General features: G+C 39.2%; 1 protein-coding gene across 3 annotated transcripts in view; it reads right to left on the reverse strand.

Moving 5' to 3' along the window:
• The window catches only part of LOC144075178 (semaphorin-3F-like), a 91,881-nt gene that overhangs the window by 17,233 nt on the left and 48,850 nt on the right, over positions 1-25,798 (reverse strand). For all 3 annotated transcript variants that reach the window (XM_077601986.1, XM_077601987.1, XM_077601984.1), the window contains 5 exons: positions 8,918-9,078; positions 8,761-8,823; positions 5,080-5,199; positions 2,335-2,424; positions 924-1,017 (listed from right to left, as the gene is read on the reverse strand). In XM_077601986.1, the coding sequence (XP_077458112.1) occupies positions 924-1,017; positions 2,335-2,424; positions 5,080-5,199; positions 8,761-8,823; positions 8,918-9,078 (528 nt within the window). The remainder of the gene's footprint in view (positions 1-923; positions 1,018-2,334; positions 2,425-5,079; positions 5,200-8,760; positions 8,824-8,917; positions 9,079-25,798) is intronic.

A 25,798-nucleotide genomic window follows, 5' to 3' on the forward strand; every position in this document is an offset into this window, starting at 1 on the left:
TGACACAATTGGAGCTCATGTTAGCGACTAGATATTTCGCCATCTGTTTGCATTTGAGGCTTCCAAGCCAATCAAAACACATTTATCTTTTCATCTTATTAGATTGTGAAGGTGTTTCAATGTATTTAATGCGATAGTAGTGATGTCAATTGGATTGGACATCTAGCACTGCCGATCTTTTTAAACGTATTCATGGGTGAAACATTATTTTAAAATTATTTTTACGATGTCATGTCTTCTAGAAAAAATGTGTTTTTCTAAAAAAAATTGGAAAAAAAGTCAGTCGATCTTTTTAAACGCATTTATGGGTGAAAAAACATATATTTTTACGATGTCAAGTTTTCTAGCTAAAAAAATGTGTATTTTTTCAAAAAAAAAAATGAAAAAAAAATCCAGTATTTACGTAAAATTATCGGTACGGCTACCGATACAGCTAAAAAATGATATCTATGGTATTGGCGAGTAGTGAGATTTAACATGCTAACGCTATTCAAAATATACTTTTCGACCAAGATGGCCGCCATTTTTGCACACCACTCTAAAAAAGAGCACGTTTCCTTAGCCAATAGGATGATAATCATCCAATCACCCTTTTGCTGTGAATTTAAATACATTTATCACTAGAAAACATCTAATCCATTTAAAGTAGGAGCTTTTGAACGTTTGTAATTTGTCATTTTTGGTGAAACATACTCCAAATATAGAAAAAAAATCTAATATTGACACAGTAAAATATGAAAAAAAACAGGTATGACGGTTGACCATGTTAATTAAACAATAATATATTTTTCAAGGACGAGTTATGTTAAATTATAGAAAATACATGAACTGACATTCTCGAAAAAAAAATCCCTTCATCTTCAGTAGAATGGCTCCCATAAAAATATTTTTTTTTTAAAAATGCAGCCAAAACATTCACTTACTGATCAAAGCAGAGACGCTGTTCAATTTGGGGTCAAAAGGACACTTTCCCTTCCCAGAATCCACTTTGCCCGGCTCCAGGCGGAAAATATATTCCTGTCGAGGGAATAAGAAAAAAAAATCATTCATTATCTCCTCATTTCTCGCCAACAGATTGACGCTGTTTGGAGAACGCATCTCGAATTGTTCCACCTTGAAGTTGCTTTTAAAAGGCCGCGACTTTTCAAAAACAACGTTCATATCTAAGCAAACAACGTGGACTTAAGAATGCTTCGGCGCGACCCCCGACTGGATTTGCCGAGGGCAACAAAAAGCACACAAAGGCGGTTTTTAATCGGCGAGATGAAGGCGGCGGCCGAGACGAGAAATTGGGAGAGCCTTCCAAAAAAAAAAAAATCGGCCTGTGATGTTAGCGGCTCAAAAGAGAACTTGTTATTTTGACAGGGAGAAAAGCATATTTTTTAACATCTGTGTCAACAACGGGTGGGAAAAATGCGGGTTTGTGACCTGTGGCCCAAGCGAACAAAAAAGGGAGGTTAATAAAAGTGGAAAAAAACCCTCATTTTGACTAAAAAGGAGCCATGAAATGCAATTGGAGCATTTTTAGCAGGTTTGTCAGCATTATGTGATGCAGCGTTGCTATGGCGATTTGATCAATGTTAAAATGAACTGCCAAAAAAAATAAAAAAATAAAAATCAGGAAATGCGGGAATTTCAATTTTAATCATTGACTTGTTAAGATTAGCTCATTGCATATGAAATGATTATTTAATATATCGTATTATGAATTTTCTCTTATTATTTGCTATCGTTTGCTTACAATATTGCATTTAAAATAATTTTCACAAAATCAGATTTTAATTTTTTTGCACCATTAGCATTATTTTTAGTCATATTACAAGATATATATATATTTTTTAGAAAATACAATTCATAAATGTCAATCAACAAATGTCCATCCATTTGAAATGCCTGTAAAATCAATACAATAGCAGTTTGAAGTCATGATTATTTTTATCACGACCAAAAATATCCTATAATACACATTATCATATAAGTGTATTATATATAATATATGTGTATTATATATCATATAAAAATAACATATAATACACATTTATAGCCATAATATTTGGACTGTTTGCTAGTACGACGCAAAATTCTACAAGTTAAACCCATTCAATTTAGAGGTATATTAGATACTTGTTTATTTTTTTATGACAAATATCCTGTAGCATTTATTTTGGAAAGCGCATCCTTCTGTCATTTAATTTTTTTCTGGTTTGCACCCTAAGAAAAATGTCATCCCGAGCCCCGAGCTCTGCAGCTGGGCACCAGATTCCCAATTTGCTTCTTTCCAAAGGGCTGCACCCTAACCCGGACCCCCCTCTAACCCCCCATCTCAAAGCCCACCTTGGCCTCCAAAAGCTCTGACGCGGCACTCTGGTCTGCTGCCCGATTGGTTCTCCCTCCAGATTTGGGGGCCTGGAGGTAGTAGGAGCCCTAAAACACAGACATGGCACATTTGGCCGCCTCGTTACTGACACGTGACAGGCTGGAACAAAGCCGGATTTGTCCGCTGGACGATAATGACACAAACAGAAGAGCGGTGAGGGAAGACGGACAAAACGTGGGAACGGAGGGGGGGAAAAAAAGTCAGACTTTGGAAAAAGGAAAAGAGAGTCAGCAGGCCAAAGTGCTAATATGTCTATTCTTGGTAGGAGTTTAGTTATAAACTAAAGTTACCGTATTTTCTCGCATATAAGCCGCATCCACGTATAAGCCGCACCCTTAAAATTGCCTTAAAATCGTTGAATTTGACAATTTCTCTCGTGTAAGACGCTCCCTGATTCACAATTTTCATCTACGTATTCATGGTTTTAATAGGGAGGACAAATATGTTACTTTGAAGGGAAAATCTTAAGACAAATTATCGGATGTGGTATTTCTGAGATACCGTGTAAATCGATTGGTGGATTGCACATTCCGAAAGAGTGTTGCCTGCACGTAGACAAATTCAAAAAGGAAGTCATGTGAGCAGTACAACCAGGAAGTGTGTCAATAGCAGTCTAGTTTTCACCAAGTCTCTGGGTGCAATAATAGCATGAGATACACATTACACAGGTATCAAAGCTGATATTTTAATGATCGATCGTTTTATGCAAGATAGTTAATTTTTTTCCTGAATTTCATTCATAGATGTCCAAATGAATTTTGTTAAGCGTTTTATCTGTTTATCTTTTCCCTATTTTGAAATAAATCACCGTATCGGCCGCATTGTCTTGCATTATGGCGTTTGGTCTTTGTCACCTTGCAGTTTTGTGCATGTTAAGTCTAATTTATGCGCATATAAGCTATACCCTTGATTTAGTCATCATTTATTTTGCAACAAATACGGCGTATATGCGAGAAAATACGATATATATTATCCCGATATACTATAATACTTCATTTATCGCGGTTAATAGGTTCCAAGTCCTGGTGGATAACGGCAATGTGGGAACATTGTTTTTATTGTGTTCATTTAATATTATTGTTTTTATTTAACCATTGAAGTTAGACACCCGCCCCCTAGTGGCCAGGGAAAAACTTTCCAATTGTGACTTGCCTTCTTTCCCTTATCATGTCTGAATTATTCTTCCTTCACTATAAACTTTTCATCGATATTTGGGGAATCCGCAATAGTCGATCCGCGAAGTGGCGTGGTATTACGGTATCGGCGTATTGGTGATTACTATACAGTTAAAAAAAAGGACTCATCTGTCTTCGTTAAGAAGTAAAATGCTGAATGAAAGCAGGCCGAGTGACCTTTACGTTGAAACGTGAACCCCTCCGCCCGATTGGAAGGGTGACACTAAACAGGCAGGCGCGAGCCCGGCAGCTGCGTCCAGCTCGCTGTCGGTCACGGCGCCCCAGGAGGGGGCGGAGCCACGAATGGCGATGATGGATGAGAGGCTCCATCGGTAGTGATGGCTTTTCGGGGGGCTCTTGGCCAGACAGAAAGACGGACCTACCCGGTCTTTTCTGTATAAACAGGTGGATGAGGGGATTACGGGGAAGACATTTGCTGTGCGTTCTGTCAAAGCGATGTGACGAGTGAAATTGACACTTCGTATGGAGAATGAAGAGTCAGGTGATACATTTTGGGGGAAAATATGTCACGTTTTGAAAAAAATTTCAATGCAAAGGAACCATTTTGGTCACAAGAGTTCAGAGAAACATAGGCAGAGGATGTAGACACCGTCGGTAGTACAATTTTATGCTAGCTGTCATGGGATGCTAACAATTAGATAGCATTGTTTAAGATTTATTCATTTATTTGCGAGTTATATTGATAGATCGTCAAATTAATGTGACTTAGAGTCAAACGCTTGTAAATGAAGGCAAAAATCGACAGTTTTGCTATAATACCTGTAAAGCATGTAGTTATGTTAAGATTCTCACGCTACGTTTGTCCAAACCGTGCATCGTAGAGAAATGACATTTTTTAAGGTGGCCAGAAACGGGTGTCGGCTCCTAATGACGAGTGATTGAATTTCTCCACCTTCTCCAAGTGTGTAAATTCAATCGTTTATTTACTAAAGCTGAAAGCAGAGTTGATATATGAATCATCGTTTTTACATGATGTCCCTAAACGCGTGGCTAATTGGTCGCCTTTCGACATCATTTACAAATGTCATTTTCGTAAGAATTTCTCCTTACACAAATAGATGACCAAAACACGCGCAATAAAGCCTCGCCAAAGCAGGTGCTTCTTCTGCTTGTATCTCAAAATAAATAAGGACCTTGTATTTCAAGACACTACTTTGACATATAGAATATATTTTGACAGTTTCCCTGTAATAAATAAGGCTCAGAAACAGGCCCAAAAAAATCCAAAAATATATAATTGAATGCAACTTATTGTATACAACCCATTAAAAACAATGTCCCTTTAAACATATTAAAATGGACACTTGCTGACCACCGAAAAGGACGGTGGAATTTTGGTTGTGATGCAAGTGAGCAAGAAAAAATGACGGAAAAATGTAGAACAGATGAAACCAAAGCGTGACAGTGGAAGAGAAGGGCGGCCTCGGCGACCTGAGATTGACAGATGCGGCTCTTAAAAAAGGGGGAGTAGGGTAAAGGTGAAGTCTCCGAGGAGTCCTCGGTTACCTGCGACCTGCGTCCACGGTCCACGTACGTGCAGATGGGGTTGTACGCCCCCGTTCCGCAGACGTAAAGGTGAGTGCGGTTCCACGGCTCGATCAGACGGATGAAGTTCCCGCATTCACCCTAAAGGAGGACAGAATCGTCATCAAATGGAGCAAATCTCAAACAATACGGGAAATTTATGGTAAAATTGGGATAGCTGTGGTTGGTTGGGTTGCCTGTAATTATTTTCGGTTAAAAAAAAAAGGGGAAAATCATTGCACGTGGTATTTCTGAGATATTGTATAAATTGACGTCAAATAGATTTTTTTGCGTTTTATCTGTTTTGAAATAAATGACCATATCGGCCACATTGTCTTGCGTTATGGCGTTTTGTTTTTGTCACCTTGCAGTTTCGTGCATTTAAAGTGTAATTTATGCGCATATAAGCCATACCCTCGATTCAGCCATCATTTTTTAGCGACAAATATGGCATATCTGCAAGACAATACGGTATATTAAAAGATCTTGAATGAAGTAAAAAAACGTTGGCATCATACATTGCACCCCACTGATGGTTAATAAGGCTCGTGCCATGACATCCATAATTTCCGCTCTTGGCTTGTTTGGCAGCTCTGTTCGGGGCTCGGGCCCAGAACACTCGCTGCTGTCAGAGGAAATCCAAAGAGCAGAATGGCGCAGCGTGCGAGTAGCGTCGAGGGGCGGGACCGAGGGGAAACCCGATTCATTGTCCTGAAACAATTTTGGCCACAGCGAGCGGCAGTGCGGAGAGAAATGATTCTGCTACTTCTACGCACTGGCACTCCGAAATGGGAGTAATTATGACTTCAGTTCTAATGATGGTCACCATAACATTCTTAAATGTATTTCCACCTGCAAAGAAAATGGCGCTGATGACGGTTTGGTGTCGGAGTTTGTTTCAGGGATACGTTTGCAATTTTTGGGTTCATGTACGAACATTTTATTCCTTAATTTCGGGGTTGGCGGCCAATCCATTTGGAGCGGGAGAGTCGGCGTTATTGGATGTTCAATCAAGTTTGGATTAAAATGGCTTTAATTTGTCTATAAAATCAAGTACGGTGCAATACATTTTAACGACTATAAGGCGCACTTAAGTCTTAAATTTCCTCCAAAATAGACAGGGCGCCTTATAATCCAGTGTGCTTTATATATGGAAAAAAAATTAAAATGTGTCATTCATTGAGGGTGCGCCTTATAATGCAGTGCGCCTTATAGTCGTGAAAATACGGTTCTGTTCAGTTGTAGTAAATATTTAATTCCTAGTGCACATGTGTCAAAGTGGTGGCCCGGGGGCGAAATCTGGCCTGTCGCATCATTTTGTGTGGCCCGGGAAAGTAAATCATGAGTGCCGACTTTCTGTTTTAGGATCAAATTAAAATAAAGAGTATAAATGTATATTAAATTTCCTGATGTTTTCCCCCTTTTAAATCAATAATTGTAATTTTTTAATCCATTTTTACTGTGTTTTTAGTTCAAAAATCATGTTGTAAAATCTAAAAATATATTTAAAAAAAGCTAAAATAAACATTGTTTTAGATCTATAAAAAACTGAATATTCAGGGCTTTTAATTCCAGTTCTTTAATCCATTTATATTAAAAAATCTAAATATTATATCTAAAATGGTCCGGCCCACATGAAATCGAGTTGACGTTAACGCTGCCCGCCAACCAACCAGAGTCTGACACCCCTGTCCTAGTGTATTGTGATATGAATCACAAGGGTCACAGGGGTGCTGGAGCGGACAACCAATCAAGCTAATCAATCAATTTGAGTGTTCAACCTTGTATGTTTTGGGAATATGTGAGGAAACCTGACTCCCTGGAGAAAACCCATGCCAGCCCGGGCAGAATATTCAAATTCCACACAGTGTGGACCTCCTAGGATCAAACCCACGACCCCAAAACTGCGAGGCCGACACACTAACCACTCTCCCACCGAGCCAACCTCCCAAAAACAACGAAAAACAAAAAACAATTTAAGACGCAAAACAACAGATTTCTGTTTGCAGGGACGACAGAGGGGACAGGACAGAGGCATGAGCTATTTTTGGCAGTCCTTAGCAACAAAACAGACTGCCTGTGTGTGTGGTAAAGCTTGTGTATGTGTGTGTGTGTATGTCCAGTTGTGGACCCCCGCCCCCCAGCCGCGAAAATAGAAAAGGGATGATTGCCTTTGACCTCCTGCCTGCACTAACATCCCCTGCGAATTGCTTCTGAATTGTCATCATCTGTCTGCCCTCCAAAGAGCAGGTGAAGATTGAAGGCAAGCGTTATCACCCACGGCTCGACGTCATTTCTTTTGTTTACCCATGAAATTTCAAACTGGCGTACGCCGACTACTCGTACGAGGCCGATACCGAGCCGCCAGGCCGGAGGCGGAGAGAGACGCGACGGGTCAGCGAACATGCACAAATGAACATTCCAGTTGGATAAACAGCAGCTTGCGCTCTCTACCTCGGCACCCCCGTCGTCCTTCCCTTGAAATGTGTGGGTGTACCTCAAAAGCGAATGGGTCTGCTTTTTGTATGCCTTTCGATGATTAGCTTGCAAGCCATACTGGAGACACGGGGGTGGGATTACTGCCGGCGTGTTTGCATGTGTGGATTATTTTAACACTTGAGAGAAGTCTGGAAGCGACTAGAGGCGAGACTCTCTTCCTATTTTTTATTTTTTTTTTATTTTTTGGCTTGTTACTTGGGCCGGAAAATGTGAAATGATTACAAGATCGTGTATTGGCTTCCTGCGCAGGACTGAGTTAGGTTGCAGCGGGATTTTATCCAAAGAACCTGCAGCAAAAATAAATTGTAACCTGATCTAATAAGATTTAATGGGGACTAGTTGTCATTTAAACATGTTAAAATAGGATTTTCTGTGTTTACGAGTGAAATTTGGATTAGATGTGAACACAAGTGGTCGCCCAAAAAGGCAATTATTACAACATACCTGTGGAAAATGTGAATAAAAAGTTGCCTTTGATGAAGGGTTTTAAAATGAATCAAACTAAAGACAGCAACACCCTTGTTATTTATTTATTAACTTATTTATTACTTATTTATTTATGTCTAAAATGTCTTTTGCTGTGTCTGTATTCTCACCCTCTTGCTACTGTGACAACGTAATTTCCCGAATACGGGATGAATAAAGTTATCTAATCTATTTAGGATAAACTCATTCAAATTCACAGCAAAAGAATGATTGGACGCGCAGGATTGGATGTCAATCATCGTCATTGACACTGAAAATCTGGCCCGACGCATCATTTTGTGCGGCCCGGGAAAGTAAATCATGAGTGCCGACTTTCTGTTTTAGGATCAAATTAAAATGAAGAGTATAGATGTGTATCAAATTTCCTGGTTTTTCCCCCCTTTTAAATCAATAATTGTAATTTTTTAATCATTTTTTCTGTGTTTTTAGTTCTAAAATTATTTTGTCAAATCTAAAAATATAGAAATAAAGCTAAAATAAACATTGTTTTAGATCTATAAAAACTGAATATTCAGGGCTTTTAATCCATTCATAAAAAAATCTAAATATTATATCTAAAATGGTCCGGCCCACGTGAAATCAAGTTGACGTTAACGCGGCCCACGAACCAACCCGAGTCTGACATGTGGTCTACGGTATGTCGTGAAAAGTGCATATTACTAGATTTATACAACTCACATTGGTGTCTTTTCCCGACAGGACACATTCAGACTTCCTCTGAGGGACGACGGGCCAATGGATCTTTAAAAAGAAAAGAAAGACAAATCAACCGGCTGATTTACAGAATCCAACCAATCCCTCCAAAATTCTTTAGCCGTGGCATGACAATCCTTACAATGAGTGGCTCCTTGTTGATGTCGTGCAGATCCAGAGACAGGATGTAATCTTTGCTGCCCACATACATGCGGTCGTGGTCTTCGTCCATGCGAAGAATTCGATAGTCGCTGGAGTTTAGCAAGAAGGAGAAGTGGTGAGCGGTGCCGGTCGACTTTAACTCTGTCAAAAAAAGAGAGAAGGAAAATAAATGCTTTTGTCCGAGACTGCGGTGGTAGAAAAACATAGCGTAAAATTGGCAAACACAAATCACAGACGCGGTCGCATGGGATGGTGTGTCGGCCGTCCGTTGTGGCGCCAAATTCCCAAATTTGTCCTCTCGTCTTTACCACTCCGAACCACCCACACAGAAACAAACGCATATAATAATGCCACATAGCCATATACAGTACAATACAATAGTAACGAGGCAGAGAACCCACACAAAAACCGAAGTTTTTTTTTTACACAATACAGTCCTTTTGAAACGGTTGTTAAAAATACGTAAATAAACTGCTTATTTTAACTCAAATCATTCTAAGATGGTGGATATTGATTACACTTCAGTCGCTTTCAAATACAGTGGTACCTCGACATACGAGTGGCCCGACATACGAGCAATTCGAGATACGAGTAAAATTTCGGACAGATATTTATCTTGAGATACGAGATAAATTATGATATACGAGCAGACAGCGGATGCGAGAGGCTGCTCATAAGAACATCATGGCCACTCTCTTTCTGGTCGCAACTCCCTCGTGTAATGTCGCTCTGGTCGCAACTCCCTCTTTGTAATGTCTCTGCAAGCACTGGGCAGAGCGTTTAATTTTTTCAGTGTTCTTTTTCCCGTTAGACAGTGCGAATGGCGGAGCGATCGCTAATACGAGAGGAGTATATACTACTTCTCGTTGGCAAGTGGTCGTGCGTTATACTATTGTGAAGACATTTGTGTGCATCATTTTGGGAATATTTTGAAGGGAAGACAAAAGCAAACAACCCTCGATAGGTTGCATCTGAAAGTTAGGGTGAAGGCGGGGCAAATAGACCCAACCCGGGAGAAGAAAAGTATCAAAATGTCAAACAAAATTAGTAATAAGTTTAGTGTTAGGTTTGATGAAACTTATTTTTGAGTGTGTCTGCATCGTAATCTAAATTCATTTAAATTTGTATATGTTATGTTACGAAAGCGTTGCCGTGCAAAAAGCACCCCCCCCGTCTCTGTACATCTCTCTCTCCCCCTTCAAAATCCGTCTAATTTTAGTAATATTAAAGCACTAGTTATGTGTTACTTTGTTAATAGATGGCGAATTAGAACAAATAAAACATTTTTTCCAATCCAATATTCTGTTTTTGGTGTTTTTTCTGAGAGTTGTAAAGAATTAATTTGTTTTTAGTTCATTTTCAATGGGAAACGTTCGTTTGAGTTACGAGAAAATCGACATACGAGCTAAGTCCCGGAACGAATTAAGCTCGTAACTTGAGGTACCGCTGTATAGACAGATAGCGTGCCATTGCAACATGACGACATAACTGTACAGTTTTAATATCACGTTGATTAAAAATTAACTCATTTTACCGATCCGACACATTCATTTCTAAGAAACCAGACGACACATTCTACAAGCAATCGTACATCCTTCCGCGCCATTACACTCAAAAGCACTCCTGGGAATGTTACGGATCTACGCCTAGTGCAAGGCGGCAAATTTCCGGGTAATGTCCAAGAGAACTGAGCTAGCACATTGAGTTCGCACACTAGTCTGACCCGGGTAAATACCAGAAGATTATAGGACTTCAGTACATGTCTTAAAGGGGCTTTCTACCGTATGTCGCTTATCCCGTTCTAGGTCGCGGGGAGCTGACTTTAGCCCAAATGACTTCAGGCTACACCCTGGATTGGACATGGGTCAATAAAAGGGTACATTTCAAGACTAAAACCCGACAATAATCAGTGGAGATGGCGTCTAATCAACTCAACACAACTCATTAAGTCCTCTCCGGACTTTTCACACTACATCCAGTCTTGGCCACCCTTGACGGGAGTCTTGGACTAGTTAACTTTACAAAAGCCAGATCGGACACGTGATCCTGGCTTTTCTCCGTGGCGTTTCACCTCTATCGCCGAATGACGGGAACGGCTGATCGCAATCTTCAGCTTGCAAATTCTCTCGCCGTAGAGACCTTCTCACTCCCTAACGTCTCTAATCACATCACATATAACGTTGCAACATCCGGCCGGCCCTCCTTGGCAGGTGGGAGGCTTTCAGGGAATGATTGCGTGGTTGAAGGAACACAGCCCGATCTCTTGCTTTCATTTAAGGCTTCTTAGGAAAGTAAAGCTCGACAAAGCCCAGCGTATATTTGCAGAGAAAACCAGAGGACTTTCTCCTGTTCCTGTTCTGTGGGAGCAGGCAAACACCCCTGCTGTTCCCTGGCTCGCTCACGAGGAATAAGATCCCCAAGATTTAAATACAAGTCTCCTTGCCTGGGAGACGCCAGAACATCTGCCTGATTTACTTGGAGTAAAAAAAAAAAATCGGACTTGTTAGTTTCCACTTGCAACGGGATTTGTTCAAATAGCGAATCCGGTGCCAGAAGACTTCTGGGCTTCTGCTGGGAGAACGTTCTTCTGCGCAACTGGATGCTAGCTAAAAATGAACCAATCTCTCACATGCCATGACACCTTGAACTGATCACATCTGCACACAGCAAGGGGTGCGAAGGGGGAACGGATTGGTGCTAAACGATCCCGCGAAAGATGTTTATGGTGACTAACTCAACCGTCTCTGAACCTGTGGGTGCTTCACCAACATCTGTTCAGGACCTAAAGTCGCGGTTGGTTCGGTTTCTCACAAAGACAGAGTTTCCATCGAGATGGTCTTGTCTTTGGTCTGCACACAAGTTCAGTTATTGGTTTCAAAACCTGACCGATAGGAGCAATACAATAGACTAGATTTACACTGGAGGTTCTCTGGTCCAATTCCAACTTAATAGACCTCCCCTAAAGGTTTATAATTGCTGACGATTCTTACGAGATGGTTCCAAAGCATTACTTTTCTATTACGCAAAGCTTTGGCTTTGGCTAAGCACTCACTTTAACATCGTTCCTGGGAATCAGAGCACAAAAACAGAAAAGATGTGGACTATTGCCAAACTCCCATTGGTGGATGTGCCATTAATACAATCTGCTTTTCATACACTATTGCAATCTGACACGTTTCCAAAACATTAATTTACTATGTTCAAGAATGGACGCCCCTGCGATTCGGCTAGCAACAAATTCAGGGTGTCCCCCGCCTGCTGAGCTATAGTTGGTTGGGATACGCTCCAGCACCCCTGACAATTGAATGAATGACTAAAATAACCAATGCCACAAGAAGGAAACATTCTGAAATCGACTGGATTTTTTTCATTAAAGACTCAAGCCATAAAACATTGTTGAATCTCCATTCAAACAATGACATCATTTCTCCAAATAAATCAATCCAAATTTCAGCATCCAATTGCAATCTGCAAATCATATACAGTTTGGACAGCACTGTTTCGGTTATCCCGACCAAAAGCCCATCTGGCGTGTTGCGCTAATGATGTTTTTGCCGGTTGTGTTTGATGGGTAATCACACGAAAAGCAATAATGGACATCTGATGCTCATGGAGGTCTGCATATTTCTGATAGCTTCATGTTTGGTACAGAAGCAGGACTGCCTGGGGTTCGAAGAAAACAAAAAAAAACTCGTGTTTGCACATGTTCACAAGCCACATTTCACCACCCGTCTTCATTTGTACTCAACTATATAAACCGCAAAATGCTTATATTGTCTGGGGACGCTGGCGTAAATGGAAGGCACCTAATAATGCTACTCAGGAGAAATCTCCATCCCGTACTTTTTGCACGGCAACGCGCTCGTAACATAACATAAATAAATTTAAATGAACTTGGATTACGATGCAGACACATTAAAAATAAATTTAATCTAACCTTACACTAAACTTAATTCTAATTTTGTTTGACATTTTGATACCTTTCTTCTCCCGGGTTGGCTCTATTTGCCCCGCCTCCACCCTGACTTTCTGATGCAATCTATTGAGGGTTGTTTGCTTTTGTATTCCCTTCAAAATATTCCCAAAATGATGCACACAAATGTCCTCCCAATAGGATAACGCATGACCACTTGCCAACAAAAAGTAGTATATACTCCGCTCGTATTAGCGATCGCTCCGCCATTCGCACTGACTAACGGGAAAAAAAACACTGAAAAAATGCAAAGCTCCGCCCAGTGCTCGTAGAGACATTACACGAGGGAGTTGCGACGGGAAAGACAGTGGCCATGATGTTCTTATGAGCAGCCTCTTGCATCCGCTGTATGCTCATATATCAAAATTTGTCTCGTATCTCAAGCTAAATATCTGCCCGAAATTTTACTCGCATGTCAGGACACTTGCATGTGGAGGTACCACTGTATAAAAAAAATCCTTAATTACTGATACTATCAGAAAGTGGCCTGAATAAAACCAAAATCGCCAGAAAGTGCACAAAAACCATTCAATAAAGACCTGTATGTGACCCAAAATCAACGCTGTGACCCATAAATATTCCAAAATCAACAGGAAAAGACAACCATTTATAGGAAGTGACCAACAAATTCCCTTAAAAGAACGGAATGATCCAGTAAAAAAAAAAAATCCAACACATCAACAAGGGCTGGCTCTAGAGGTGACTGTGTAGTTCCCTTCAAAAAGAGTGCTAATTACCCAAAGCACCTTCTCTCTTCATACCTGGAACTCAATAACCAATTAACATATGTAAACCTCTTGGCCAATCATTTTAAAGCCTGGCTGTTAGACCAACAACATTGCCATCACAACGCTGTCTAAAACTGTGTGTGTGTCTAGTATGTGTCATTGTTTATCTTCAACCTACACAAGGGACTAAAGATGGAAATTATCCCTCGGCTACAATCTAACGCATTTAAATACAAATGTCCATTACCATGAATATAAATATGTTGATTAACATGTGCTGTCCTTGATTAAATAAATCACACTCAAACTCAAGATTCTTGGCACACCGAAGTGCAATCTAATGACTCAATAAAAGGACATTAACGTCGCCGTTGGAATCGGTGGACCCGAGACACGAAACGCCTTTGCAAAGCGCAGACGTGCCTTAACAGAAATAGCGCATGTAGCGTCGTCAGATAACAGCGGCGGTATGACAACAGCTCCCCGCCTTTATCCGTGTATTCTTTCGTCGCTCATCCATCAATGCCGGCATTGGAAAACGCCTGGAAAACGTTAGCAAAATCACAATGCGGCTTTGATATTGTGTTAGAAGGCTCAATCGAAAACCCGCTGCTAAATTCAACAATGACAGTGTGTGTCTATGAAAACCACAACGTCTGTTGCGGATTACCATGTTTCCAAAGAAAGGGAGGACTTGGTCATTATTACCAGACAAATTGAAGCCAAATGCATTTTTCTTTTTTTGGTCATGTTTGTCTGCAGTTTTAGGGCCCTTGGTGGTTATAATTTGTGTTCGATAGAACCGCAACGGGATTTTTCTGCGGTGTGGTCCACCTGCTGGATGTCTGTCAAGTTTTTTCCCTCTGGTTAAGATTATTTTATTGTATTTTTTTGGCTAAAAGACGTATTAGTGGCCGGAGGAAAGTTGCAGCACGTTGACATTCCGAGTGCTTCTTGTCACGACGCTAACAGCCTCGCAAATCAAGTCTTTGCTGAAAGATGAAAAGGGATTTTGGGGGGAAAAAAAATAAATAATCTGACATACTTGTCCAGGCATCTGCGGCATGTTGCTTGATGTAGGGGCGTGGCCACACCGTGCTTTGGCTTGTTTGCAGCCGAGCGTGCACGCAAATGAGCTGAGAATGGCTCACGTTTGGTATGTTATACTGGTATAGCTTTTTAAACAAGCAATACATGAAAAAAAGAAAAAAAAAGAATTTTTAGATTATTAGATTAGATTAGAATTTTATTTCATCCCGTATTTGGGAAATTTCTTGGTTGCAGTAGCATGACAGACAAGACATTGTAGACCTAGCTAAAAAACTGGAGCCACACACAGAAAGTCCACAAGGTAATCTAATCATAAACAAATAATCCCCAAATAATAATCCTAAATCAATAATCCCCAAATAATAATCCTAAATCAATAATCCCCAAATAATAATCCTAAATCAATAATCCCCAAATAATAATCCTAAATCAATAATCCCCAAATAATAATCCTAAATCAATAATCCCCAAATAATAATCCTAAATCAATAATCCCCAAATAATAATCCTAAATCAATAATCCCCAAATAATAATCCTAAATCAATAATCCCCAAATAATAATCCTAAATCAATAATCCCCAAATAATAATCCTAAATCAATAATCCCCAAATAATAATCCTAAATCAATAATCCCCAAATAATAATCCTAAATAAATAATCCAGAAATAATAATTATAATTAAATAAGATAAAATATAATAATCATAAATGAATACTACAAAAATAATCATAAATAAATAATCCCAAAATAATAATCATAAATAAAAAAATTCAATAAATAAGTAGTCAAGATAAATAAGTAGTAGTGAACATAGATAAGTAGTCAAGATAAATAAGTAGTAGTGAACATAGATAAGTAGTCAAGATAAATTAGTAGTAGTGAACATAGATAAGTAGTCAACATGACTAAATGGACACAAATAAATAAGGTTGATCTATTATTTTTAAGTTTCCCCACTCACGGGCTAAATTCCACTGTCCATTGTCCGTGTCCTTTGTCCTAAGAAAACAAACCCTATGGAAAACAGACGGACGGACGGTTGACCTTTGCATTGTCGACCTATCGTTTTGGGAGTTGACTTTGGCTATCGGAGACGGCTTGGCGTCCGACTCGTAATCCCCACCCCCGCTTGCCACCCCGGTCGGGGTCGAGACTATTGACTCGCGTGCGTGCTTGCGTTCGTACCTGCGCCTGTCGGGCAGAAATAATTGCTAGCAGATTAGGCCTTATCTCTTGGCTTCCGGATGCTGTCGCACAGATGCTCTTCACGCTCCTCTACCGATCTGTGCGAATGTGTGTGTGTGTGTGTGTGTGTCAAGAAATAGACTTTTCTGATTCAGGAAGCAAAGTGACTTCCAGAGCGGTCAAGTAGAGATGACAATAATTCTGGATCTGCTGTTTCAGATGACAGAAAAGGCTCATTAAAAGCTCAAGGGAATGCGGCAGGAGATTACGCGCACTTCAGGTAGAGGGGAGGTCGTCGGGTTTCTTTGGTGTTGGATGTGAAACTACGAAATTCGTTATTTTTGTGGGTAAAGGGAGACAGAAAGGGTGGAATGGGGATTCGGTGTAGAGGGGAAGTGACTGGAGAGTGTGTAATCTTGGAGAGCATGATTAGAAAGTGTCTTTTTGATGACTTGGTAGGCACAAATGTCGTTGTTTAAGGAAATTTGTTATGTAAGCGTTCATGTCGTTGGGCTGTTTTGCAGGAAGCATGACTCAGAAACACGATGAGGACATAAGGAAAAAGTTTGAAATGGTCAAAATGTTGCATAAGATGTGTGAAGGGATTATGTTTCATGCCAATGAAACTTTTTGGCAGGTTGTTTTGAATGAAGAAAGTATCAGTTTTTTAACCCGCTTTTTAAATTTATAATATTTTTCAAATGAATAAAAGAAGAAAAAAAAAACTCAAAATACCATTGACGACTTATTGGTTTGCATCAATTTTGTATTTTGTAATAATTCTGGGTTTCCTTTTTTTTTAGAATGAAAATGTTTTAAATACACACCATTAAAAAAATGAAAATATTGTTGATTTGTCCTTATTTAAAACATTATTGCGAAAAAAAATGATTTATCCGACCCTTTTTGGATTTGAACAATTTTAACCTTAATACAAGCTTGAAAAAAAGAATATTTACACGTTTCTTATTTAAAATATATCTAAATGTAAGACAATCTGGACAGGCAACAGGTCAACAATTTCCCTAACATTATTAAAAAAAAATCACAATAACAGTTGATTGTTCTTCCAATCATTACCGATTGGTCAATTGCTCACGGCTACAAACGTAACTGTTAGCTAAGTGTATTCCATTCTTCCGCTACGTTGCTAACTGAGAAATGTCATGTCCGGATCGTCGTACACCGCCAACCTTAATCGCACCATAGCGTCGTGCAGAATACCAACGCGCCACGACCAAAGACTTTACACCCTTCCCTCAACACCCGCGGCCAAAGGACAGCTGCCCGTCCGTCAAAGGTTAAAGTGCACCGTTCTGAAAGCTCATCCTCACTCTCCCTCGCACATAATCTGGATTATCTGCGGGTCAGGAGAAAAAGCAGGGTGGTCATGATGATACCTTTGATGAGCTAGCGCTTCAAAGGTCATAAATAGTTCTATTTTCAATTTAAAGGAGAAAACACGGGTTTTCGCTGCATCTAACCATTTTGCATCCGCGTGTCGTCTTAGATTCGGGAACGTAGACGAATCACAATGAAGCGGATTACGGAGAAGTCTGCATAATAAAAGCGAAATGGTTTTGAAAGAGTGAAAATCCCGGTGAACCCCTGACCTTGCACTCAAGACGCAAACTCCCTAGCGAGCGCTAACGCACACACTAGCGCGACACGCCCTCTGATTTGGTATTCCTAGATTCCAGTCCTCAGAAACTGATGAAGTCTTTCTCGAGCAGAACAAAGACGTCAATAAATCCATTTCTCATTTATTTTGGTTCCTCCCGTCCGTCAAGTGTGTTGCTAGCTAGCGGCAAATGAAATGGTGGGCGATTAGGAGGTAAATTTAGCTAGACCATTAGACCCCGAGTGTTGACGCAAGAACCGCCAGGGACGAAAAACAGCCACTCGGCGTTGACAAAAGTCCCAGCGGTCGTTTTTCAATCACAACTTCACAAATGGTTTTGAGAAAGGGTGTCAAACTCGGGTTTGTTCGCGGGCCGCAATAACATCAACTCGATTTCATGTGGGCCGGACCATTTTAGATATAATTTTTAGATATTATTTTTTATTGGATTATAAGAACTGGATGAAAAGCCCTAAATATTCAGTTTTTTTATAGATATAAAACTGTTTATTTGAACTTTTTTTTCTTAATAAGGGAAAACATCTAATAACCATTTGTTTTTCATTTCAAATGGATTTTTTTTAAAAAAATATGTTCAATATTAAAGTGGAAAACCGAAAATATTTCTATATATTTATTTTTCGATTTTACAAAATGCTTTTTGACCTAAAAACACCAAAAGAAAAAAATGGATAAAAATTGCAATTATTGATTTAAAAAGGGGAAAATCAGGAAATATAATATACATCTATGATCTTCATCTGAATTTGATCCTAAAACAGAAAGTTGGCACTCATGATTTACTTACTCGGGCCTCACAAAATGATGCGGTGGGCCAGATTTGGCCCCCGGGCCGCCACTTTGACACCTGTGGTTTAGAGACTACAGACTTTACGGTTTTAGCCATGACATGACAGGTGGAAAAATAACAATGCTGTGTGCCTAGATGCACAAAAACGCTGATTGCGATCACAGTTGACCGTTTGGCTCACGTAAAATAAGAGTTTTGACCGTTTGAAACCTATTTTTTCATTTAGTTCTTTGATATTGATGGTGTTTTTGATACAAATATTTACCGTAATGATGTGGTAAACCACCAAAAAATCTACACCAGGTCAAAACGAACCATTACACGGTTCGAGGAAGCAATTTTCTGTAAAGATTCTCACAGAAACAGATGTGAAATTCCTCCCTTATTTACAAAATATCATTTCTGTATCTATTGCCGATGAGTGACGAATGCGGTAAAGACGTATTTGAACATCAATCATCAGTCCTGGGTCGGATTTCGTTGGGGAAAAAAATCCTTGGGCTAGTATAAGATCTTTAAGAATGTTGTGGCAAAACTTTTGCCAAAAAAACAAATTCCAAAATCGCCATCTTTCTTGACTCAGTTCATGTTTTGATTTACGACTTTGGGCTTCCTCTCCACTTCGGCTTGCCTGATTTTATCATTTACAGCCCGTCTGCATACCAGCAGGGTGAGATAACGCACCTTTTATTTCCTCTTTCTTTCATTCTATTTTTTTTAGCGCCCGGAATCCTGCAGATGGGAGAAACGGGGGGTGACGTGGAATGTACGCGGTGATGAAGCGGTAAATACACTAATTGTCCTTCAACCCGTCTTTTCATCCACGTTGTCAAAAGGACAGTTTCTAAAAAATACCAAACAAGTTCATTGAAGTATGGCAATGCTTACCGTATTTTCTCGCATATAAGCCTACTCCGTGTATAAGCCGTACCCTTAAATCAATCAATCAATCAAAAGCCTTTAGTGTCATCATACACAGCACAGCTGCGTATAACGAAATTGGTGGTGCTACTCCAAGCTTTTCAAAGTGTGTTTTCCCAGTTAAAAAAAAACATAAATAGTAGTATAAAAGTATAAAAAGTCACATCCCGGCTAGGTGAATTCTAAAATATTGCACAGAATTCTAAAATATTGCACAGAATCTGAAATATTGCACACATTTCTAAGATATTGCACATTGTTATTGCACCCCGGAAGTTATTGCACAGAATGGATTGTGTGTCGTGCTAGCTCAAGTTCAGAGTCCTGATGGCTGTGGGAAAAAAACTGTCCTTAAGTCTATTTGTCCATACTTTGTGAGACCTGTAGCATCTGCCAGAGGGGAGCAGCTGGAACAGGTTGTGACCTGGGTGGTATTGGTCCCTGACAAATAGCCTTAAAATCGTTGAATTTGTCAATTTCTCTCGTATAAGACGCCCCCTGATTCACAATTTTAGCCTACATATTCATGGTTTTAATAGGGATTACAAATGTGTTACTTTGAAGGGATTTTTTTTTGAAAAATCATTGCACGTGGTATTTCTGAGATACTGTATAAATCAATTTCTGGATTGCACATTGCGAAAGGGTGTTGCCTGCACGTAGACAAATTCAAAAAGGAAGTCATGTGAGCAGTACAACTAGGAAGTGTTTCCGTAACGGTCTAGTTTGTCATCCCTAGGTAAGATGGCGGCGCCCTGAGCGAGCAATGGCAAGTAAGTGAGTTTTTTCCCGTTTTATGCAAAATGTTTTTTTCATGAATTTCATTCATAGACATCAAAATAAATTTTGTTTAGCGTTTTATCTGTTTAGCTTTTCTTGAAATAAATGACCGTATCAGCCGCATTGTCTTGCGTTATGGCATTTGGTCTTTGTCACCTTGCTGTTTCGTGCATGTCAAGTCTAATTTGTGCGCATATAAGCCGTACCCTCGTTTCAGTCATCATTTTTTTAGTCACAAATGCGGCTTATATGCGAGAAAAAAACGGTAATGGGTACTCTAATTGTCCTCCAACTCGTCGTTTCATCCACGGTGTCAAAAGGACAATTAGAAAATGGCAAAAAAAATCCATTGGAACATACCAATGCTTTATTTTTCTCGATGTAACGCAAGCAACGTGACTATTTTTTCACAATTTGTTGGGGCTAAAAACTTTGGATAAAATCTTCATTGACGTAAACTGAGTCATGAGTTAAATCTTGGTCAAAAAGCCAAAAGACAAGGCCTAGCAAAGAAATCAAAAATACATAAATAATAGAAATAAATCAATGAGTGGTTGAGGAAAATCATTAGTTCCCCCTCTGAATATTAATTCTTCATGAATCCCAAATGTGTGGGAAGAGTTTGGGGAAGACCCTTTTCTATTCCAACTTGACAAATTGAAGTATGCTTGGATGAGTTTGGTTTGGAAGAATTTGAAGAAAAACCCCATCAAAACTCCATTATTGTACCGTCATATTTCATTTTAAGCAATACTTAACACCATGTGACGTAAATGGGTACAGTTATGATTCATATACGTGGCAAAATACTACATTGTGATATTTTCCTGCAACGATGATACATACTCTCATTTCTACTTCCCGTTTATGATGAAAATGCAAGAAACTTATGAAACAAATGGCATTAATTATTAATAATTTCTGCATGTCAAGTAAAAAAGTGCACACACTTTCATAGTAGAATTTAGATTTTTTTTTCAGTGTTCAAATCTATTCTATTTTCTTTATATGTTCCAGTTTCCTTCCGCATTCTAAAAAATGTATGAAAACACTGAAAGATTCTTAATGAACAATACATGTGAAAATATACAACTTGAGTTTATGTGGGCCAGACCATTTTAGATATAATATTTAGATTTTTTTAATAAATGGATTAAAAGCCCTGAATATTCAGTTTTTAAAACAATATTTATTTTAGCTTTTTTAAATATATTTTTAGATTTTACAAAATGATTTTTGAACTAAAAACACAGAAAAACTGATTAAAAAATGACAATTATTGATTTAAAAGGGGAAAAATCAGGAAATGTAATATACATCTATATCTATCATTTTAATTTGATCCTAAAACAGAAAGTCGGCACTCATGATTTACTTTCCCGGGCCACACAAAATGATGTGACGGGCCAGATTTGGCCCCCGGGCCACCACTTTGACACATGTGCACTATGTCTTTGATTGGTTAGCAACTAGAAACCACTTTGAAATGACAAATTGCATTTTTTTTCTAATATACTGCAGAGAAAAATACGATACAGTATTTGCAATATCTTCCACTGTCCAGACTAACGTAGTAAATGGCGAACCGCTAAAAATATCTTGTTGGACAATGTGCCCAACGATTTAAAGGAAATATTGTCCCGCAAAAATACGAACATATTAGCAACTCAAAACAGAAAGTTGGCACTCATGATTTACTTTCCCGGGCCACACAAAATGATGCGGCGGGCCAGATTTGGCCCCCGGGCCGCCACTTTGACGCATTAGATGAATTCAGTTAGTGGCTATTGTTGAATGCGGCACTCAGCTCAGCTCAGCCTGTATCCTTTAATAAGCTCGGCTCTGTATTGGGTGTCAAGCCCAAAGGTCACCCTGAGGTTTTTACTGTGCATATAAGAGCACTCTTGGTCCCCAATGGCCAGCTAATAGAGGGCGGAGGTCTCCGGCATCTGTGAAGTTATCCCACCACGGACCACTAATGGGTCACTGGCAGAAGCCCATCTGCCCCACGCGGTCAACATAATACCGCACGGTCCATAGCTGAGAACACCCATTTGACCCCGTGACGGAGGCGGACAAAAGAAGGGTCAACCCTCACCGACCAACCAGGTATGCACTTTAATGCTATTTGACAACTGCATAAGGCGCAACAATTAGGCGGCTGGGTGTCGGAAAGCGCAGCATGGGGCGTCCCAGTAGGGATTGGCGGAGAGCTTTTTTAAATTGTTGGCTTTTTTTGCTTCGATTTCCTGCGGCGTGGACGCTTAGCAACAAAAAAAAACAGAAAGCAGAACATCCTTTGAGAGCTTAGCGGGTGTCGTCAGCAGTCAAATAGCAGTTGAAAATTCCACTTAGAATTAATAGGAGTTGCTAATGCGTTTGAAAAACAAATAGACTCGATTATTCTTACACATTCCCGATGGACTTAAATGCAGGATTGTTTAAAGCACAAGTGTCAAAGTGGCGGCCCGGGGGCCAAATCTGGCCCGCCGTATCATTTTGTGTGGCCCGGGAAAGTAAATCATGAGTGCCGACTTTCTGTTTTAGGATCAAATTCAAATGAAGAGTATAGATGTATATTAAATTTCCTGATTTTCCCCCTTTTAAATCAATAATTGTAATTTTTTAATCATTTTTTCTGTGTTTTTAGTTTAAAAAATCATTTTGTAAAATCTAAAAATATATTTTAAAAAAGCTAAAATAAATATTGTTTTAGATCTATAAAAAACTGAATATTCAGGGCTTTTAATCCAGTTCTTTTAATCCATTTATATAAAAAAATAAATCTAAATATTATATCTAAAATGGTCCGGCCCACATGAAATCGACGTTAACGCGGCCCGCTTTTCTTAGCTTTTGAATCTGAAACTCTTTTTTTGTGTAAGAAAATGTACCGAAATCAAGACTCCAAATACAGTAATGCATTGAGATACGAGTGTTCCAACATACAAGAAATTTGAGATACGAGGAAAATTATTTTAAGTGTGTGTATTGTAATCTTCAGTTCAATTTAAAGTTTATGTTATGATATAGTTTATCTTAAGACGATAGCGTCTGTACTGAATAATGTCACATTTTAGTATTAAAGATCATAACCACTAGATAGCTATTTGTTACTTTGTGAGTAGATAGTGAATTAGAACAAATATAAAGATGTTTCTTCATTGTAATATCTTGTTTTTGGTGTATTTTCAGGGGGTGGGAACGGATTAATTTGTATTTAGTTCATTTCTATGGGAAAAAAATGATTTGAGATACGAGTAACTTGACATACGAGCTCAGTCCTGGACCGCATTAAGCTTGTATCTCAAGGTATATTGCTGTATTAGGACGATTCCATTTTATTACCAAAATACAGCACCATTAAGAATCGGAAAACGTTTTGAAAATGGTCAAAATGTGGCCCCTACGATAGAATCCGATCAAAAACAAAAACTCTCTCCGTCTCCATTCCATTACTAGCCAACTGGGGATTATTGAAATCGCAAATCAAGGTGGCTCGGGACGGTTCCCTGGGCAACCCCAGCCTTTACACGACATTATAAACTCAGCGAGCACAAGCCGGGACAGAACAAATAAATTAAGCAGCAAAATTTTCGATCAACTCAGGAGCGTCTGCTCAAACAAAAACACACAGATCTTAACTCGCCGGGTGCAGCCCAGGAACAATATTATCTTTTCAGTTAAAGGGCGCGGTGAGAACACTGGTACGCGTGTGTATGTGTGTGTGTGTGTGTGTTCTGTACACACCAGCAATCAGATCAGGTCTTAGAATTTCTTCCCTAGCAATCAAAATCACAAAAGTTGCTTTTTCTTTGACAATAATTATACAGTGTGGTGCATGTTAAGGGATTCATGAGCAGCTCAAAAATGGGTGATTGCCAAGAATCGTAAAACTGTTGAATATTTATGAAAGCATATGCTCATGTGTTTTCCTCAATACGACGTTTTTGAAAGAGAAAAGTAATAATGTAATTGTAGTCTTTGTAATGACCGGCTTGATTAAAATAACGTGTTTTCTCGCTTATTAGCCACCTCTGTGTATAAGCCGTACCCTTAAAATTGCCTTCAAATTGTTGAATTTTACAATTTCTCTCGTATAAGCCGCCCCCTGATTCATAAATTTCACCTCCATATTCATGGTTTTAATAGGGAGTACAAATGTGTTACTTTGAAGGGCAAATCTTAAGAAAAATTATCGCACGTGGTATTTCTGAGGTACTGTAAAAATCGATTGCTGGATTGTATATTCCTAAAGGATGTTGCCTGCACGTAGACAAATTCAAAAAGGAAGTCAGGTGAGCAGTACAACCAGGAAGTGTGTCCGTAGTAGCCTAGTTTGTCATCCCTAGGTAAGATGGCGGCGCCCTGAGCGAGCAATGGCAGGCACAACTGAGTTTTTTTTTCGTTTCATGCAAAATACGGTTTATTTTTCTTGAATTTCACTCAAAGACGTCAAAATATTTTTTTGGTCCTTGTCCCCTTGCAGTTTCGTTTCATGCATAACAAGTCTAATTTGTGCGCATATACGCCGTATCCTCGATTCAGTTAGCATTTTTTTTAGCGACAAACACGGCGTATATGCGAGAAAATACAGTAAGCGTCCGGGCTGATTTCCATAGGAAACTTAGCCAAAACAAAACAGTGTCGGATCATTAATTTATCTTTCCGCAGTTGTTCTCAGGACATTTTGGAAACTGACATTTTCACTAGAATCGAAGACTAAAAGAATTCCCATCATAATCCTACTTTGACTGCAATTCCATTCGTTCTAATACCTTAAAACAGCTTCAAAATACTATAATACTAGAAAACAAAACATACACACCCATGGAGGTTTGAACTATTCCAATGGAACACAATGTGAAGGCTCAACATTGGTTGGGGAAAACCAGAGAATCGTGCTATGGTGCATTTAATACATCTGTCAAGGTGGGGGGTGGCAAAGGCATCCATCATTTCTTAACGGGAGAACAGCTGACGATGGAGTTGATTATAGTGGGAATAGTGGGAGGTGAAGTGGGGGGTGGGGGGATATAGCCAGGGGGAAGGGCGATAGTATTGGAATGCTATTATGTATTTGTTGGGCGGTAGTTTTAGATGTGCCAAAATTTGGTCGGAAAATGCTACTAAGTATGGCCGTGACACGATTGTTGAAGAAGTGCATCTTGAAGCAATTCAAGCAAAAATGGAAAAACGAATCTATGAAGACTGATTGCAGTTGTAAGAAGGAAACATAGCGTGTCGTGTTTAAAGTCTTGTTTGAAAAATCGTATTCTCGTTGAAGGATGTTTAGAAGAAATGAATGGAATCCGCCATCATCTCATGAGAAACATGCTGTGCTGAGTAGACACCAGGTTTTGATTTGTACAATTGTCGTCAAAGTGATAAAGGTGAATTGTGAGGTCAGCTTTAAGGTCGACCAAGACAGTGCTCCGATTAAGTTGAAGAGAAAAAATAAGAGGGTCTGTATTTGGTTTAGAGCAAGGGTGTCAGATTCGGGTTGGTTCGCAGGCCGCTTTAACGTCAACTCGATTTCACGTGGGCCGGACTATTTTAGATATAATATTTAGATTTTTTTAAATAAATGGATACAAGAACTGGATTAAAAGCCCTGAATATTCAGTTTTTTATAGATGTAAAACAATGTTTTTTAGCTTTTTTATATATATTTTTAGATTTTACAAAATGATTTTTGAACTAAAAACAGAAAAAAATGATTAAAAAATTACAATTATTGATTTAAAAACGGGGAAGATCAGGAAATTTAATATTCATCTATACTCTTCA

This window comes from Stigmatopora argus, chromosome 6 (assembly GCF_051989625.1).
Source record: "Stigmatopora argus isolate UIUO_Sarg chromosome 6, RoL_Sarg_1.0, whole genome shotgun sequence".
In the NCBI taxonomy this organism is placed as follows: domain Eukaryota; kingdom Metazoa; phylum Chordata; class Actinopteri; order Syngnathiformes; family Syngnathidae; genus Stigmatopora; species Stigmatopora argus.